We start from the raw sequence: 20056 nt of genomic DNA, 5'->3' as shown, positions 1-20056 counted from the left end.
CCCAATTTTTGTTGCTAGGCAAAGACTACCTGCAGTCTTATGCGGGAGACATATTTTCTGAAAAAGTCATACTTTCTTTTGGGTACACACTTTGACTATCAGCCTGAGGGACACAGAACAAGGAGAGGGTTTTCTCTCTCTCTCTCTCTCTTTTTGACACCATGATCAGTGCTTTTTTTTGTAAAAGAAAAAGGTGCTGGAACTCACACACATCATACAACCCGCCTTGCCTATTCTACAAGGTTCCATCCAAAAAAGGTGCCGGAACTCCATTCTGAGCGTTCAATGAGAAAAAAAAGCCCTGACCATGATAAAATGAGACTAAGAACACCCAGGCAGGTAGCTGAGCCTCCGACAGCATACAGAAAGAACAGGTAAAATTCTGTCCAACTAAATTCAAAAAATAAAATGGCGCCCTTAGCAAAGAAACTCCGATTTAATTCTGTGGAGATTCTCAATCATCCAAGTCAACTGAACTTTCATGTTTTTTTTCCCTTGAAAACGTTTCCCTTCTCATCCAAGAAGCTTCCTCAGTTTTGAAGAAGCTTCCTTTAAAAAAACAACAACACCAATACCCCCAAACTGAAGAACCTTCTTGAATGAGAAGTGAAATGTTTTCAAGGAAAAAACCCAAGGAAGTCCAGTTGCTTCTTGAAAAACACCTTTGGGAAGTCTTGTTCAATACATTAAGAAATATTTTGAGGTGAAATTTAACTCGTGTTTTTTCCCCAAGCTACAATAATTATAGTATATACTTTATATTCTTGTGTGATGGTGAGGAATCATGACTTGAAGGCAAACAGAGGAAAAACCATTTCCCTCCCCAGCAAACCCTCCTCCCAAAGGGACTAGGACAAACAAAAGTCTAATCATTGGATCAGCCTTTGAAAATATGTTGATGTTTGTCAATAAATTGATTGTTGTTCCTTTCTGTTGTTTACCAACTGCTACTATTTTTTTTAATGCAGGTGCAAACTGGAGATAATTATCAAAAAACATCTTGGAAGAAGGTCATGGCAAACTCTTCTCTGTTACTGGCAAGAAAACAAGCTGGAGATGGGTATGAAGTCACTAGTAGTCAAGCTCAGCTCAAGAAGACTTTATCTTTAGGTCACCCAAATCATTTAATGAAGTGCTTCCCTCATGAGAAAAGTGCCATTCTGGATCGGTTCCATGTAGGAGTCACTCAAAGATTCCAGGAAGTTGCACAAGCTAAATTTTAACCCGACTGCTGTGGATTATTAATGACAACCAATATTTTCTGGAGTTGTGTGAAGAACCAATTCAGAGATATATTTTTTTTAATTCAGAGATGATTTGACTGAATTACCCTCCAACCTGAATTTTTCATCAGTTCTCCAAATTAATTTTATGCACTAAATTAAATCACTGTTTCCCAACTCAGGTACTTTTGAGCTGAATCAAGCATTTGAACTGAATCAGTTCAATCTGCTGATTCTCTTCAACACAGTAACTCAATTTGTGGGAGGGAATCAATATTTGAATCAAATTCACACAACTCATAAAATCAATTGTTTAAATCAAATCTCCGATGATTCATATACTCCTAATACTTTCACTTGTAAGTGGATTGTAAGCTTTATAACAGACAGGAAGCAGCAGGTGAAGCTAGACACAATCACATCAGATACCTGTACAATTAGCACAGGGGCCCCCCCAGGGCTGTGTGCTCTCTCCACTTCTCTCAGTATACCAACAAGTGCATCTCAAAGTATCCCTCTGTTAAAGTACTGAAGTTTGCAGATGACACAACACTGATCAGTCTCATTCAAGACAATGATGAATCTGCATACAGATGGGAAGTTGAACAACTAGCCTTGTGGTGTGACAGGAACAATCTTGAACTGAATACACACAAAACTGTAGAAATGATAGTAGATTTTAGGAGAAACCTTCCTATTCTACCACCTCTTACAATACTAGACAACACAGTATCAACAGTTGAGACCTTCAAGTTTCTAGGCTCTATAATATCTCAAGACTTAAATGGACACCTGACATCAAAAATGTCATCAAAAAAGCACAACAAAGAATATTCTTCCTGAGCCAACTCAGAAAGCTCAGACTGCCCAAGGAGCTGCTGATATAGTTCTACAAAGGAAAGATGGGTTCTGTCGTTTGCACCTCTGTAACTGTCTGATTTGGCACTGCCACCAAACACAGACACAGACTTCAATGGATAGTTAGAACTGCAGGAAAACAATTGCTACCAGCCTGCCTTCCATTGAGGACCTGTATACTACATGAGCAAGAAAGAGAGCTGTGAAAATATTTTACAGACCCCTCAAATCCTGGACATAAATTGTTTCAACTTCTTCCCTCAAGATGACGCTATAGGGCATTACATTTTTTTATTTTTTTATTTTACTTCCATTTATATCCCGCCCTTCTCCGAAGACTCAGGGCGGCTTACAAGCTTAGCAGTAGCCTTCATTCTATGTATATGCCTGCTTATTAGGGCTTTCACACACACACCCCAAGCGGCATTATTACAAAGTCAGCTTAATTGCCCCCAACAATCTGGGTCCTCATTTTACCTACCTCGGAAGGATGGAAGGCTGAGTCAACTTTGAGCCTGGTGGGACTCAAACCTGCACTAATTGCAGGCAGCTGGTGTTACTTAAGGAGGCATTAGCCCACTGCTCCACCAAGGCACATGCCAGAAAAACTAGAAACAAGGACAGTTCCCGCCCCCCCCATACAATCACTCTGCTAAAAAATTAATTCCTATAACACTCTCAAACTACTTAGCAAGGCTGTACTACTATTATTCTTCTAATCTTTCCTATTACTTATCTCCTTATCTTCTTATGACTATAACTGTTGCTTGTATCTTATGATTTGTATTAATTGTTTTATTTAGTATCCTAGTATGATTTATGTTGTTTGTTTATTTAATATCCTATGACTAAGTTTTGTATCTTATGATTTACGATAAATATATTTTTATGTTGATTATAATCATGATTTATCGCTTGTTGCTTCTATGTACACTGAGAGCGTATGCACCAGAGACAAATTCCTGTGTGTCCAGTCACACTTGGCCAATAAAGAATTCTATTCTATTCTATTCTATTCTATTCTATTCTATTCTATTCTATTCTATTCTATTCTATTCTATTCTATTCTATTCTATTCTATTCTATTCTATTCTATTCTATTCTATTCTATTCTATTCTATTCTATTCTATTCTATTCTATTCTATTCATCTTGTTCAGGGACAGATTTAATAGGCTGCATAGTTCTTAGCTACACATATTGTTGTTCACATCTAAGTTGATTGATTTTTTATTTCTCATCTTTAAGGAATTCCTCTGTGCCATATCCCTACCTGTTCTGGAAGAACAAATTACCATAAAGTAGCTTTTCATGCCAAACCAACAGAAAGCCTTCCCCACCAGTTTCACACAAATGTTTAATTACATCTAGGAAAGGTCCAAAGCCAGAGCAGAGTTCCTAACAACCTACCTACCTCCTCCCTGAGAACTGATTAGAACCACTCAGGTAGAAGTGAAAACATCATAAAACTCCCAGAACTCAATGATGGCCTAGAACAGGGGTCTCCAAATTTTTCACTCTGAGGGCCATAATGGACATTTTGCAAACATTATAAAATCAGTTTTTATAAATGAGTGAATAAAATTTTATTAAACAAATGGGTCTTATTTTGATTCACAACAACAAGAAAAGAGAAGTGAAAAAACAATGCCATGCTTGTATGGACAAATGATAAAAGAAGAATGTCAAACCTTAGCAAACGGGGCATAAAACATAAAAAAACCAGAGAGAAGCTCTGCTGAGTCAGGCCAGTGTCCAACCAGTCCAGATAACTTCCCCCACCCACCCACCCCAGGTAAAGGAAGCAGCCCTCCAGTCAGCTTCCTCTTCCTCGTCTGGCTGGTCCTGAGCCAGTTCAGGTGGGGTTTTCTTTGCACCCCGGAGGGAGGGGACAGAAATGATCCAAGGGAGAACAGCACATGCGAAGAGCTGGTGGACTAGAAAGAACCTTGTGGTGGGCTGGATGTAGCCCATGGGAAGTGGCTTGGAGACCCATGGCCTAGAAGGAGGCTGTGGCTGAGGGTCCTGAATGTTACCGATAGTATCAAACATTGCTCCTTCAAGATTAATGCAAGTAGTTACATTCTAATATTGTCAAGCCACTTTATTTATTCATGCCACATACAGAATTATTCCAAATTCTGTATGTGGCATCTCAATAGCTTTATTTAATAAGGTGTACATATTTTATTAAGAAACATTAATATCACACACACACACACACACACACACACACACACACAGAGAGAGAGAGAGAGAGAGAGAGAGAGAGAGAATTTTAAAATGCAGTGAAAACTTCCAACCTTAGTTTATATTAGTCCTGATGTGCTAGGCAGAGTATTACAGACCCCCTAGTTCAGTAGTCTAATATCGATCCACTTCAGCAAATTAAATGCTCCACTTGTAACTCAGGTCAATTAATTCTGCTGATGCTCCTCAAAACACCAGCAGAATCAGCCGAGCTTCACTCATGCCTCATTCCTCCCCCCCAAAAAAAGACACCCATGAATTAAGTCTTTGATTCTACTGGCACAAAGACGCTATGTTTGAAATACTTCTTAATTGTAAAGTATCAAAGTGGCACTAGACGTATTCACTTACACTGAATACTAGATAGTAAAAAGAGTAGATAACAAAAATGTGGAGTGTAACTATTAGGCACAACAAAAGACAGCCTGAAGGTCTAAGAATGACAAAATGCTGGAGCAAAGGAGAAGTTCTGAGCTTGCCATTGATAAAATTATATTTAGGAAGAGTATTCTGGTGTAATGCATGATATTAATGGGGACTCAGAGGAGAATCTTGACAGTTGTTAAGCTATGAGCATGTAGACAACTAGAAGAGAGCATGTTCCTAAAGATGCTTTTTCAAAAGGCAACTGAACTTTGCTTTTCCCATTCAGGTGACCCTGAGGGCACAACTGTGCCTCCAAGTGGCCTCAATGACTCTCAGAAAGAATGCTAATGACCAGATGACTGCAAGGAATATAAATCCTTCCATCCACCATTCAGTCAGAACTGAAGAAGATTCTTGGATGAGAAGTGAAATGTCTTCAAGGAAAAACAAAGTCCAATTGCCTTTTGAAAAAGAACATTTGGGACAACCATGACTTGGATGACTGAGAATCTCTATAGACATTGAGTATGTTCCTGTAGGGATCTGGGCTTCAGATTATTTCAAGATGAAGACAAGCACCCCTAAACCGAGGGAAGAAGCAAACAGGCATCCAATCTCATTATTTAGAATGAGTGAAAGATGAACAACTCAACCAGAGGAGATTCCAGCAACTAAATTCTTCATTAAAAGAATATTCAGGGTCATCTTTGAAAACAATCTAACATACCACACAGAGCAGTGATCCTTCCCTTCTACTTATGGCTGCAACTGGGGAATTAATCAAAAGTGGTAAAAAAGTATTCAAGGTCACCAAGACCACCTAGGATTTTGCTGACTTGAGACTTTTTCCAAGCCAAAATACAAAGCACTGACTTTTCAAGCCCCTTAGAGATTGGGAACCTGGATATTTTTTTTTTAAAAAAACCTAGTTACTCCTATATGAATCTAGCAGGTGATAAATATTTTCAGAAGACTTTCTCTAAATGTCTTTGAAGTGAAAACAGGCTGTTATCGGGGACCAAGATATGTTTATTTGATGACAGCTTTGCCAAGTTTAGTCACTAATGTAAACCAAATCTCGTTGCTCATGTTTTCAGAAGAAAATTACACTGCATACACTAGTCCCATTTATCATCTGGGCTTTTATTAATTATATCTAAAAGATAACTGTAGGCTCCTTTTGCTATTTTATAGTCAATCCAGATTTGAGGAATGGGGTAAAAGAAGATAACTCTTCTAGCTTCTTTGTGAGTTTTTTCCTCCTTCATTTGAAATATACCTATAGTTTTCTTTAATAACATTGAACCTTAGAGATAATCTAGTCCAGCCCACCGCTCAAGCAGGAGAACCTATACCATCTCAGACAAGTGACTGTCCTGTCTCTTCTTAAAAACCTCCAGTGATGGAGTGCCCATGATTTCTGAAGGCAAGCTCTTGAATTGAAATGAATGAATTTATGAACAAAGCCAAGCCAAGCCACCTTTGTACTTCACTGATATCAGTGAACTGGTATATCTCCACTACCCTGTTTCTTTTCTGAAAGAACATCTCATGCCTTTTAAGGCCACCTTGAATTTGTGAAACAAGAAGAAAATAAATCCTTATGGTCCACAATTATGCTTGTGAGAGATCTTATTTACTCATTTTAATTGCCTTCATGGAATGTTCTTGTGTATACTACAAGTAGTACACAGTAGTAGCAACACAGACATTTATGTTCGGACTTAAGATGAATAAACAATGATGATCTTATAGTGTTGTACCTTCCAGGAGCGTCTCCATTTTCATCAATTCTCACTTCTTCTCCGGAGACTCCAGTGAATGATGAATTTAGGAGAAATTCCAAAAGTTTGCTTCCATCAATTGGCTTCATAGCATCGCACAGTCCAACCTGGCCCTGGCAAAGGGCATGATGCATGTTTTCTAAGCCATGAGCCATAGCATAGATTGCATTGATAACAAATCCCATTTTACTGTCTTGGACATAGTTTTCTTCTAAGCTTTCATTGCCTGTAATCAGAAGACAAAATGTTACTCCTAAAATGAAAATAACTTTTTTTTCCAGAATGTATTTAGACAGCCAGTAGTTTAAGAAAATTAAATAAATTCCACCATTGCTTCAAATACTCCCATCACAAAACCACCAGGTTTTTGGTCCTCAAACTGTAACTGATCTTCAACATCTCTCACCATTGGCTATCCTATTGTTCTAACAGCTTTTGAAATATGGCAAATTTCCCTCCCCTGCTGTAAAACAATGTGGGGCAATGTATTTTCCAAAATAGTTCTGGAGGCTGTTGCATAGTATCAAAATTTATAGGAGTGATGCGGCAGTGAAAATGATATATTTATTTATTTTACATTTTGAATATTGAAAACATTAGTCCAAGCCTTCCTATCTTTAATCATTCTAAAACCACACACAGGGTAACTTGTAGCAATGAAGGTGGAGTGGTTTTATTGATTTCCAGTATGACTTTTGGTGATTTTTTTTAAAAGTAATTCTGGCTCGAAAATAAAAGCAACAACAGGGGAAGGGGTATTGCAAAGCATGGGTGATGTTGATAAATAAGGATTCTTGTCTCTGAGCTGCTTAAAGGCACCATACTAATAAATAGTAAAATATTAAAGCAGAAACACCCCACATCTAGTCTGCCACTGTAAGAAAAAGAACTCATCTACTCATATAATTTAATGGAAAATCCGCAAAGCAGAAGGAATTTCAAAGGTTCAAGATGGGACTACTATATCTGGGATGCAAAAAAATCAAATGTTTATGAGATGGCAATAAAGCATCAACATTTTCTGTATAGGTTACTGCCATCTAGCAGACCTCTGTATTTTTGAAACACAGATACTTTCAAGCTATGAACCCTATTGCCTTTAGGACCACTGTGTGCTTCTAGCTTGCCAACAGATGCAGGGAGGGAGAAGGGGTGAACTTTGAATCCACATGTGTCCTTATCATCATGAGACCAGAGGTTTTGTTTTGGCGAACTAAAGTACCTTCTCATAATAATTACCAGGATATGTATTGGACCCTCTTCATGGATTACTGCCTTGTCGTGGCGAATGGGCTTGCGTAATTCAATGAAGCTATGAGCTATGCCGTGCAGGGCCACCCAAGATGGACAGGTCATAGCAGAGAGTTCTGACAAAATGTGATCCACTGGAGAAGGAAATGGCAACCCACTCCAGTATCTTTGCCATGAAAACCCCATGGACAGTACCAAAAGGAAAAAAGATATGATGCTGGAAGATGAGCCATTCAGGTCAGAAGGCATCCAATATGCTACTGGGGAAGAGCAGAGGGCTAGTACTAGTAGTGCCAGAAAGAATGAAGCGACTGGACCAAAGCCGAAAGGACGCTCAGCTGTGGATGTATCTGGTGGTGAAAGGAAAGTGCGATGCTGTAAAGATTTTTTCTCCATAGGAACCTGGAATGTAAGATCCATGAATCCAGGAAAGCTGGACGTGGTCAAACAAGAGATGACAAGACTGAACATCGACATCTTAGGAATCAGCGAACTAAAATGGACAGGAATGGGTGAATTTAATTCAGATGACCATCAGGTATACTACTGTGGGCAAGATTCCCTCAGAAGAAATGGAGTAGCCTTCATAGTCAATAAAAAAGTAGGAAAAGCAATACTAGGATACAATCCCTCAAATGACAGAATGATCTCAGTTCGAATCCAAGGCAAACCATTCAATATCACAGTAGTCCAAGTCTATGACCAACCACCGGTGCTGAAGAGGATGAAATTGACTGGTTTTAAGAAGCCCTACAGCACCTTATAGAACTAACACTAAAAAATGATGTCCTTGTCATCATGGGGGAATGGAATGCTAAAGTAGGAAGCCAAAAGATAACTGGAATAACAGGCATGTTTGGCCTTGGAGTACAAAATGAAGCAGGGCACAGGCTGATAGAATTTTGTCAAGAGAATACGATGGTCATAGCAAACACGCTTTTCCAACAACCCAAGAGACGGCTCTACACATGGACATCACCAGACGGTCAACACAGAAATCAGATTGACTATGTACTCTGCAGCCAAAGATGGAGAAGCTCTATACAGTCAGTAAAAACAAGACCAGGAGCTGACTGTGGCTCAGACCATGAGCTTTTTGTTGCAAAATTTAGGCTTAAACTGAAGAAAGTAGGGAAAGGCACTAGGCCACTCAGGTATGAATTAAATCATATCCCTGACGAATATACAATAGAGGTGGCAAATAGATTTAAGGAATTAGATCTGATAGACAGAGTGCCTGAAGTACTTTGGACAGAGGTTCACAACATTGTACAAGAAGTAGCAACTAAAGCCATCCCAAAGAAAAAGAAATGCAAGAAAGCAAAATGGCTGTCTGAGGAAACTTTGCAAAAAGCTGAGGACAGGAGGGAAGTGAAAGGCAAGGGAGAAAAAGAAATATACACCCAACTGAATGCAGAATTCCAGAGAACAGCTAGAAGAGATAAGAATGCCTTCTTAAATGAACAGTGCAAAGAAATAGAAGAAAACAATAGAATAGGGAGGACCAGAGATCTCTATAAGAAAATTGAAGAGATGAAGGGAATGTTTCATGCAAAAATAGGCATGATAAAGGACCAAAATGGCAAGGACCTAACAGAGGCAGAAGAGATTAAGAAGAGGTGGCAAAATTACACAGAAGAACTATACAAGAATGAGCTTATTGTCCCTGATAACCACGATGAGGTGGTCACTGACCTCGAGCCAGACATCCTAGAATGTGAAGTGAAATGGGCCTTAGGAAAGCTGAGCAACAACAAAGCTAGTGGAGGTGACAGTATTCCAGCTGAGCTATTCAAAATCTTAAAAGACGATGCAGTAAAAGTGCTACACTCAATTTGCCAGCAAATTTGGAAAACTCAACAGTGGCCACAGGATTGGAAAAGATCAGTTTACATTCCAATTCCAAAGAAAGGCAGTGCCAAAGAATGTTCAAACTATCGCACCATTGCACTCATTTCACATGCTAGTAAAGTTATGCTTAAAATCCTACAAACTTGCCTCCAGAAGTATGTGAATCGAGAACTACCAGAAGTACAGGCAGGATTTTGAAGAGGCAGAGGAACTAGAGATCAAATTGCCAACATACGCTGGATCATGGAGAAAGCTAGGGAGTTCCAGAAAAACATCTACTTCTGCTTCATTGACTATGCTAATTGTGTGGATCGCAACAAATTGTGGCAAGTTCTTAAAGAGATGGGCGTACCAGACCATCTTATTTGTCTCTTGAGAAACCTATATGAGGGTCAAGAAGCAACAGTGAGAACTGGACGTGGAACCACTGATTGGTTCAAAATTGGGAAAGGAGTCCAGCAAGGCTGTATACTGTCACCCTGCCTGTTTAACATATGCAGAGCACATCATGAGAAAGGCAGGGCTAGATGAATCAAAAGTTGAAATTAAGATTGGTGGGAGAAATATCAACAACCTAAGATCTGCAGATGATACCACTCTAATGGCAGAAAGTGAAGAGGAACTAAAGAGCCTCTTGTTGCGAGTGAAGAAGGAGACTGCAAAAGTTGGGTTGAAACTAAACATTAAGAAAACCAAGATCATACCATCCAGCCCTCTCAATTCCTGGCAAATAGATGGGGAAGAAATGGAGGTAGTGACAAATTTTATTTTCCTGGGCTCCAAGATCACCACAGATGGGGACTGCAGCCAAGAAATTAAAAGACGCTTGCTCCTCGGGAGGAAAGCCATGGCAAATCTAGACAGTACACTAAAAAGCAGAGACATCACCCTGCCAACAAAAGTGCGTATAGTCAAGGCTATGGTCTTCCCAGTTTCAATGTATGGCAGTGAAAGTTGGACCATAAGAAAGGCTGAGTGCCAAAGAATTGAAGCCTTTGAACTATGAATGAATGAACCTTTATTGTCAAAGTACAACCATGTATACATTGAGATTTGCTGAGCCTCCCTTCATACCCCCACCCCCCAGCTTACAGTGACACAAACCCTCCATCTTATTACACCATGTGAACTAATTGCACAACACACCGGTCTCGCAAGTCAATCATGCATAAAATTTATAAAAAATTATTTCCCGTTCAAAAGCCTAACAGCCCATGGATAAAAGCTGGTGCAGTTGGCTATACTCCTATATCTCCTACCCAATGGTAGGATAGTAAAGAGATACCGTCCAGGGTGTGAGTTATCCCTGAGAATTTTCCTCACTCTTCCAAGACAGCAAGCCCTGGCGATGTCATCCAGTGGTGTCAGGGGACAGCCCACAATGTCTTGTGCTGTGCTGGAGAAGATTCCTGCGAGTCCCTTGGACGGCAAGGTGATCAAACCGGTCAGTCCTAGAGGAGATCAACCCTGACTGCTCTTTAGAAGGTCAGATCCTGAAGTTGAAATTCAAATACTTTGGCCACCTAATGAGAAGGAAGGATTCACTGGAGAAAAACCTAATGCTGGGAAAGGTTGAGGGCAAGAGAAGAAGGGGATGACAGAGAATGAGATGGCTGGATGGAGTCACTGAAGCAGTAGGCGTGAGCTTAAATGGACTCCAGATGATGGTAGAGGACAGGAAGGCCTGGAGGAACATTTTCTGTGGGGTCGTGATGGACACAACTTCGCAACTAGCAACAACAACAATGTATTGGACAGTGAGACCTGAACTTTCAGAGAGAAGAGGAGGAGATTCAATTCTCAACGTTTCTTCAGAGCTAGCTTTCACTTTAAACCTACCGTAATTATTCTGGTCATTAAAGATTACATTAGAGTAATTAATGGCTCTGGTGTTTTTCTTAGTTGGGTTTTTCAGCCAAAAGTTGACAGATAACAGCATCTGGCACAATTGGCAATTTGGAAAGTAATTCCTGGGGTGAAGAGTTATTAAAAAATTGAAAGTTGCTTCAAAACCTTGTTGGCTTTTCCTTGAAAATATTTCACTTCTCATCCAAGAAACTTCCTCAGTTCTGCTTCTTGGGTGAGAAGCAAAACGTGTTCAACAAAAAAGAAACCCAAGAAAGTTAAAACTGTCTTTTGAAAAAACACCTTTGGGACAACCATGACCTGGATGATGGAGAATCTCCATCACTATTAACAAACTGTGCTCTTTTTGAATGGACCAGCAAATATCCGTTGGTAGCTGGCGAATGTGAAGGGCCTCTGATGATAATCTCGAAATGGGGGCTGGCTAGCACAGGTCAGGATGCTCTAAAAGGTATTTCACGCTCAAAGTTATTTCATCTCCATATGGTTATGTGGATTAAGAGATGAGTAGCCAAGTCCATACTCCTGAAATTTGTCATCAGTTATTTAAATTTGGGGCAGGGCCTGATAGTTCTATATATTTTGGGATTTCCTTTCACCATGAACCTAATGTCTATTGCGCTATTGCAGAAGAAGACCTGTTTGCTGTCTGCACTAGATGTGACATAAAGCTCTTGGCAAACTCTCTGCCTCTATGGTTCAAAGAAGGAACAGCATTTTAAATCCTAAAACTTGCCTTAAGAAAACTGTGGCTATGTTTTGGAGGTTGATATTTTGACAGTCAGTCAAGCATGAAAGCTTGATTAAGCATTTCAGCATTCATAACTATGCCCAAATTATCTTGATCTGATCTTTCTATGAGAAACAAGCTTGCAATGAAGCAGTAGGCACGGTTCATTTGTCATGTTTGCAATTCAGACAGCAGTGGTTCTCCAGTGACCCAAATTGACTCTAGATACTGACTTCCTTACATAGTGCTGCAAAGATTGAGATCAGATGCTGCTATATCTGAGCCATATTGCTTGGGCATTTCCCATGCAAGTAGCATATTTGTTTTTGTCAGAAGGATGCTTAAGTGGGAAATTATATCTAAATGATGGCATTACTCATGAATGTTGAATTGTGAAAAAGCATCCTTAGGACAACTATAACCTGGATGATTAAGAAGCTCCATAGATATCAGGCCTATTAAAGATATATCTGCACTAGGCTTGTACTTTCATTACTAACCCCATTCTTTATTATTAATACAAATCCTACTGAGGGCTGAACAACAATAGAATATCTTTCTTGAGAAACAACAAGCTGTTTTCAAAAGATTCTCAAATATTCAACACCTTAATATATTGAATCCCAAACTATGAATTAGATTCCCTTGAGTGCATCAAGAAACAGAATTCATTAAACAAGAGAAGGATTCTATCAGTCAGATACTGCAATCAGAATTAGCTGACTTTCTAGTGCAAACTTATAAAATGCTGGGGTGTACACAAACACATTTCTTACCTCTTACCTCTTCTTAAAGAAAGATACCCAGATTTGAAGATATAATCCTTAACATGCCTAAAAAAGCTTTGATAGGCAGAATGTTCAAAGAGGTGATAAAACGTAGTGATTGGATATTTAGATCAATATCAAAGGGCCCAGACTGTTCCTCAGAATGTCACTTCATGGTGACAAAGCAAAATTTTAATGAAGGGGGGGGGAAATCTGAATTTTCTTGTGGCTTAAGCCCATCATTTGTCCCTATAATTGCTTTTCTGAAGTTCCATTGTTTCCTATTATCATTCTGATTTCCAGTCCAATTTGTAACACATCCACTGATAGCCATGCTTTCTAACCATCTGGATCAGTTTCTCTTTTAAAGGAAAAAAAGAGATAACTAATTTTTGAAAAGAAGGAATAAGAACAACTGTGACAAGATCACAGTAAGATCAGTGTAGCGTTTTAGTAATCACTCACTGCCTGATGCCAGCCAAGTTTTAACAGATACATGTTTAGACAAGTGAACTAGCTCATGTTTGGAATTAACCAGGAAGGGAGAAGAAAAAGAGAACCTGATTTACACAAACTGATGTCAGGTTCTTAAGCCTATAGAGGAGATGCAGTAAACACGTTTGCTACATTTTGAGAAATTATTATACAAGTGATGAAAAATTAACTAACTGACATGTTCAAAAATCAGTCAGAAAAATTAAAAATCTATTCAGAGCTGAGGTGACAATCAGTTCCCCCTCACATTGTCAGGTACCTCAGAACGTATTTAGCAAAAAAAAAAAAAACCCTGTCCTTTCACTAGCATACTTGGCTTTATATTGTTACCTGTCTAACATGGAGAAAAACAAGCTGATCATCTGATTCTTTTTCAACTTGGTGAAGTTTATATCCACCTGTCAGAATGCTTTGGATCAGCTATGATATAGAACAAAACTTAAACTTAAATAAGTGTTTGGATCAGTGACAACATTTTATTCAAGCAACAACGAAAAGGTTCATGGGTGTTTTAAATTCAGCCAGTCTCACTTGTGTATTTATTTATTTGAATGCTTTTATGCTGTTTCAGTCATTCAACTCTAAGCAGCTTGGAAGTTACTGTACTTTTCAGTTTTTTCATTACTAAGAAGGATTTGGGTAACTCACATTCCACTCACCAAGGGGGGAAAATCTATATAGTCCAGTGGTGGGATTCAGCCAGTTCACACCAGTTCAGCAGAACTGATAGCTAATTTTTTGTTGCCCAGGCCCAGAATGGACTTCCAGAAGCAGCATCCATACAGAGAACCAGTTTTTCACATATTTGAGTCCCACCACTGATATAGTCTCTAACCAAGAAGGTACATTTATTTATTCGGCCATCTTGATATTGTCTTTCTTTTTCCTCTCAGGCTCAGAGTTTGAAATTAGGGAAAGTAGAACATTCAGCTCCCACACTCCTTCAGCTGACAATAACACTGATGTTTTAAAATTTAGACCAGGTTAACATTACAATGACACCCTAGCAATTTCATTTAATTTTCAAGGGATTATATCAGAAGCATTAAATGATCTGTCCTCAGCTGATGAGGTTGCGACAAAGTGACATAAGGAAAAATAAAGGGTAGGTTTAACAAGTGACATGCAGGAATTATCGTAAACAAATTGACCTCATTCCTGAGGTAATACTGAGGAAAACTGCTTAGGCTGATTCAGAAGCAGATCAGCAAAAAGGAAGGCATTTCTCTTTCCCATTGGCATAACTGTGCAACCAATGAATCATACCGTAGAGAAAACTCTCACTTATTACTTACAATTTCATCACATTTAGTATCAAGCTATACATTATATTGAATATGCAGCACAGTGACCTTCCCATCTCCCCTGTGTGCAGATCAGGATCATTATGAAAGGTCAACATAGGTGGAAATCCCCTAAATCTATTTCTTTCTCTCCTCTCCTCCAATGAAATCTAACACTTGTAACATTTCAAATCTTCACACCGCAGGCAGTTCCCAAAAGAAAAGCACTCTCAGTTTTAAGTACCGTGTGCACTGGACAGGTTTTAGGAAGTGGGGAAACTGAGGCCATCATTCTAATCCAGTTTGGAGCATCATACATTTATTTGGGGCAGGGGAAGGATGACCTGAATTTGATTTGATTTGATTTGATTGAATTTATATACGGCCCTTCTCCCGAAGGACTCGGGGCGGTGTACAGGGCAGTTAAAACACAATATACAAGGTTAAAATAAATTAAATTAAATTAGCCCCAACAAGTAAATCACATTCTAAAAATTAAAAATCCTAAACCCTAAACCCTCAGTCCAGGCCGGCAAGCTCAAATAACCAAGTTTTCAGGTCGCGGCGAAAGGAGCGAAGGTCAGGAGCCATCTGGAGCTCAACAGGGAGCTGGTTCTAGAGGGCAGGCGCGCCCACAGAGAACGCTCTCCCCCTGGGGGGCACCAGTCGGCATTCCCTGGCCGATGGCACCCTGAGGAGGCCCTCTCTGTGGGAGCACACAGGACGATGGGAAGTTGACGCCGGCAGAAGGTGCTCCTGTAAATAATCCGGACCCATACCATTTAGGGCTTTATAGGTCATCACCAGCATGGGTATTTGGACCCTTAGTGTAACTGTAGGATTCCCCCAATGTCATCCCTCTTAGGTAAACCAGACAGGAAACAGAACTAGATGAATTAATTCTACTGTATGCATTGATAGAAACTTAAAAGCCTGTAGGTACAAGTTTCCTGTTGCCAGTTTTAACTGCTTTATCCATTGGGATGGGTCCTTCCTAACTTTCTTTCTCTGAACATTAAGTCAGTGTGGGGCTCCTGCTTTTCTTGCCTAATTGTTTTCTAGGCAGCATCTCTTCCCCTCCTTCCCCAAGGTCATCCACACAACCCATTACTCTTAAGAAATAGCTCACTATTGTGGCTGCTATTACAAACATGATATTTATGTGCATTTTTCCTGTATATCTGGCCTCTATTTTTCTTGCTAATACCGTTATATCAAGGATTTTTTTTCTGAAATTCAAAGTCATCATTTTTCCCCCATTGTTCATATGAGATTTTCATTTACAAAATTCAGGCATATTAGAGGCTTTGAGTCATCTTGATGGTACTACTTTTGATATGACAGGAATGAAGTGTCCATTTTCAAGTGCTGTCACATACAAACGCAGCATGTAAACTGCTGAATCTTTCAGGCACCAAATATATCAGCTGTTAGATAAATGAGAGATGCATCTCTAAATGTGGCTTTCTCAGATATTTTGGAGTTTAGATTTAAGCACACTCACCAGTCATAATAAGAGTTATGGGAACTGAAATCCTGCAGATCTGGAGATAATCAGGGTAGGGAAATCTGCCTTGACTCATTTTATTCATTATTTCTTTTTGTTGCAAAATATTCCTACATAAGAATCCTCTCCTCTTGCTTAACACCACCATCTTGACCTATTATTACAAAACATCCTTGCCTAACTAGCCACCTTCTTAGGAGGTCTTGGACACGGCACAGAGGGGAGTAAATATTCCATCAATTTCACCACTAATGCCTCCAGAAAATTAAAGACCTAAAAATAGAAAATATGAAATTATGGTTTCATCTGATGTCACAGCACTCTTGAAGTCCATAGAGTCAGAACTAGTGAAAGAAACCATGGCAGCAGTGTGACACAATACACCCAATCTAACCAAATGCATTAAGAATGAAATACCCAGAATCATGGACCTCATCAATCTTTGTCTCACTACTTATTTCCAGCTTTCTGGACAAATATACCAACAAATCAATAAAACATCCATGGGATCACCAGTCTCAGAATTTATACAGAGACCGTAATGCAGTGTCTAGAAATTATGGATCTAGTATGTAGATAACATCTTTGTCGTGCTAAAAAAGGAACAACTAGAGAAGTCACACAAAACTATCAACATCTTCAAAGGAATAAAATTCACAAGGGAAGAAGAAAACATCACATTCCTCTTCTTTTCAACAAAGGAAATGATGGCAAATTAGAAACGCAAGTCTATTGAAAAACACCTCACACTAAGCAAGTGCTCTGCTATCAAAGTAACCACCCAACCTCCTGCAAGAGTAAGAACATTATTTAGACAAGTACAAATGCACTGTAGAAACCCAGAAGACCAGAAGACCAGAAAAAGGAAACAGATTTTCTATATAACATCTTCCAACAAAATGGATACCCACACAACTTTATAAAAAAGTGGCTGACCACTCAATCTATTAGAGCACAACACAAGCTATGGAAAGGATAACACTACCATACATCAAAAACATCTCCAAACAACACTGTTGTTGACTATCCTAATCACATGGCAGCACACAACTTCTTAAGTAAACCAAAAGACTCAGTAGCCCAAGAAATTAAAAGGAGTCAGCTACTACTTATGAGAATAAGGACTGTAACAGCCATTAAGTAGGACAGACAGGCAGAAGACTAGCAGAGAACATTTAGAGAACAAGTAGCATCAAAAGACACAATGAAAACTCCTTAATCTCATAATACATGGACAGACTCATAGTTTCAGTTGAGAATCTGTGGCAACCTAGATCAAGCTAAATCCAGAAGCTTGAGATTCAGACAAATCATCCATCAGTGTTGTTGTTGTTAGTTGTGAAGTCGTGTCTGACCCATCGCGACCCTATGGACAATGTTCCTCCAGGCCTTCCTGTCCTCTACCATCTTCTGGAGTCCATTTAAGCTCACGCCTACTGTTTCAGTCACTCCATCCAGCCACCTCATTCTCTGTCATCCCCTTCTTCTATTGCCCTCAATCTTTCCCAGCATTAGGCTCTTCTCCAGTGAATCCTTCCTTCTCATTAGGTGGCCAAATTATTTGAGTTTTAGCTTCAGGATTTGGCCTTCTAATGAGCAGTCAGGGTTGATCTCCTCTAGGACTGACCGGTTTGATCGCCTTGTAGTCCAAGGGACTCGCAGGAGTCTTCTCCAGCACCATAGTTCAAAGGCTTCAATTCTTTGGCGCTCAGCCTTTCTTATGGTCCAGGTTTCACTACCATACATTGCATCTGGGAAGACCATAGCCCTGACTATACACACTTTTGTTGACAGGGTGATGTTTCTGCTTTTTAGTGTGCTGTCTAGATTTGCTATGGCTTTCCTCCCCAGGAGCAAGCATCTTTTAATTTCTTGGCTACAGTCCCCATCTGCGGTGATCTTGGAGCCCAGGAAAATAAAATCTGTCACTACCTTCATTTCTTCCCCATCTATTTGCCAGGAATTGAGAGGGCCAGATGCCATGATCTTGGTTTTCTTAATGTTTAGTTTCAACCCAAGTTTTGCACTCTCCTTCTTCACTCGCAAGAAGAGGCTCTTTAGTTCCTCTTCACTTTCTGCCATTAGAGATAGATAGACAGATCAGTAGACAGATAGAAATAAATCATATTTCCATACGAGACAATAAGAGACACTAAAAAAAACTAGGAGGAAACAAAAAGACCAGAACACATCCTCTTCAGCAACCAACACCTACTGTAGATAAGCAGGGATTAGTACTAGGCAAACAAGCAAGCAGAAAAATATACCCTAATCAGGAACTACCAAGAAGAAAGCCACATCCATGCTAAAACTAAGAGGACAAGCTGCTGTATATAAACAAGGAGAAAACCCCATACTTAATTGCACTGATTATGTTACCTAGTTGGATTAATGAAACATCTGCAAGCAAATAACCAAACTCACAGAGTATGATGGACTCCGTAGTTCAATCTGTGCTACATATATTCTCTTTAACTGAAGGATAAACCTCAGCTCTATAAACAGCAAAAAAAAACCAACAACACATGCTAATAAAACAACCAGACCACCTCCTTGTTTTAAACTATCAAATGGAGTATTATTTTTTATCAAGAGGTGCTGTGACTATTCCAGTTATATGCTCAGCTTCTAGTTTAATTCAATACTTCAGTTCTCTATTATTCTTTTCTGTAGAATAGCTATTTCAGTTCCCGTACTATATAAAATAGCCTGTTATTTTCTGCTCCTAAAATTTCACCATCTTTCTTTGAGGTGAGTGCTCACATTACTCACTCTTTTGAATTTCTTCAAATCCCAAGTTTGTGATTCTTAGATATTGTGAGTACAACTCCTGAGATGCAAACAATCCCATGATGCTCTTTTGTCCTTTCCCTTGCTCACCAAATGTTCACTTTGTGATAGTACTAATGGGATGCTCTGCAAAGCAGGTCACTTCCAACTTTGAAATAGTTTTATGAAATTGCACTGTAGATAAAGAGATTTCTCTTGGGCACACTAAAATACAATTGCAGGTTCTTGAAATGTGCCTCTAAAGCAGCTGGTGTTTGAAACACAGATATCCCACTACGACACTGTGCCCTTTATCCAAAAATAAAATCTAATTTAATGAGAAGGCCATTGTATTAGTGATGAGTTCAAATAATGTTTGCATACGAAGCAGGTTGGCCTAATACTGTATGAAAACCATGCTGCGTAGACCAGAGGTATTCTCAAAACACATCTAGAATTCTTGGCAAGTTAAGCCTGAAAAAGAAACAAATTTTTATTCTTGTTCTTTATTGCTGCAAAAGTGTATTGACGCATAGTGAAGCAGAAATGCACACCATTTTTTCCTGATTTTTTTTAAAAAAACATTAAAATAGTGTTTAGAACAATTATCTGCTACAGTAGGCCTTTTCATGGGAGAAAAGTACAAGCACGGGATTTTCATATAATTATTTTGAACAGAACCCCTCCCTTAAACATTTCCCTTTTATTTCTTGCTTCTCACTAAGTTATGAACAATCCACCTTTCTTCCCAACGTATAAAATAGCAGTTGGATAACTTGGTTCAAGTATTAGAATGACATCATGGGGAAAATATTCTTTTCCTCTACTGTGGATTTCAAGGAGAAATGCCACTGCTTACGCAGTCAGCATGGTACCAGCTATGTACAAGAGGAAAATAGCAGGGGATCTGAGACAACCTAAGTATGCAACACTACAAATAGTCTTAGTGGGAAAAAGCCACAAGGTTCATTTATTCTAGTATCTTGTTTCCAGGCAAATGTTTTACAAAGGTCTTGAATAGATATAAAGGCAAGCTGATAATAATTTCCTGTTAAGT

General features: G+C 39.2%; 1 protein-coding gene across 2 annotated transcripts in view; it reads right to left on the bottom strand.

Annotated features, from left to right (window-relative positions):
* GRM1 (glutamate metabotropic receptor 1) overlaps positions 1-20056 on the bottom strand; it is a gene marked incomplete at both ends in the record, with an annotated part of 190087 nt that overhangs the window by 37188 nt on the left and 132843 nt on the right. For both annotated transcript variants that reach the window (XM_083348727.1, XM_083348728.1), the window contains one exon: positions 6460-6706. In XM_083348727.1, the coding sequence (XP_083204853.1) occupies positions 6460-6706 (247 nt within the window). The remainder of the gene's footprint in view (positions 1-6459; positions 6707-20056) is intronic.

This window comes from Vipera ursinii (genome assembly GCF_947247035.1).
Source record: "Vipera ursinii genome assembly, chromosome: 1".
Lineage (NCBI taxonomy): Eukaryota > Metazoa > Chordata > Lepidosauria > Squamata > Viperidae > Vipera > Vipera ursinii.
Note: the sequence above shows the minus strand (reverse complement) of the source record. Positions and strands in the feature narration are given on the sequence as shown.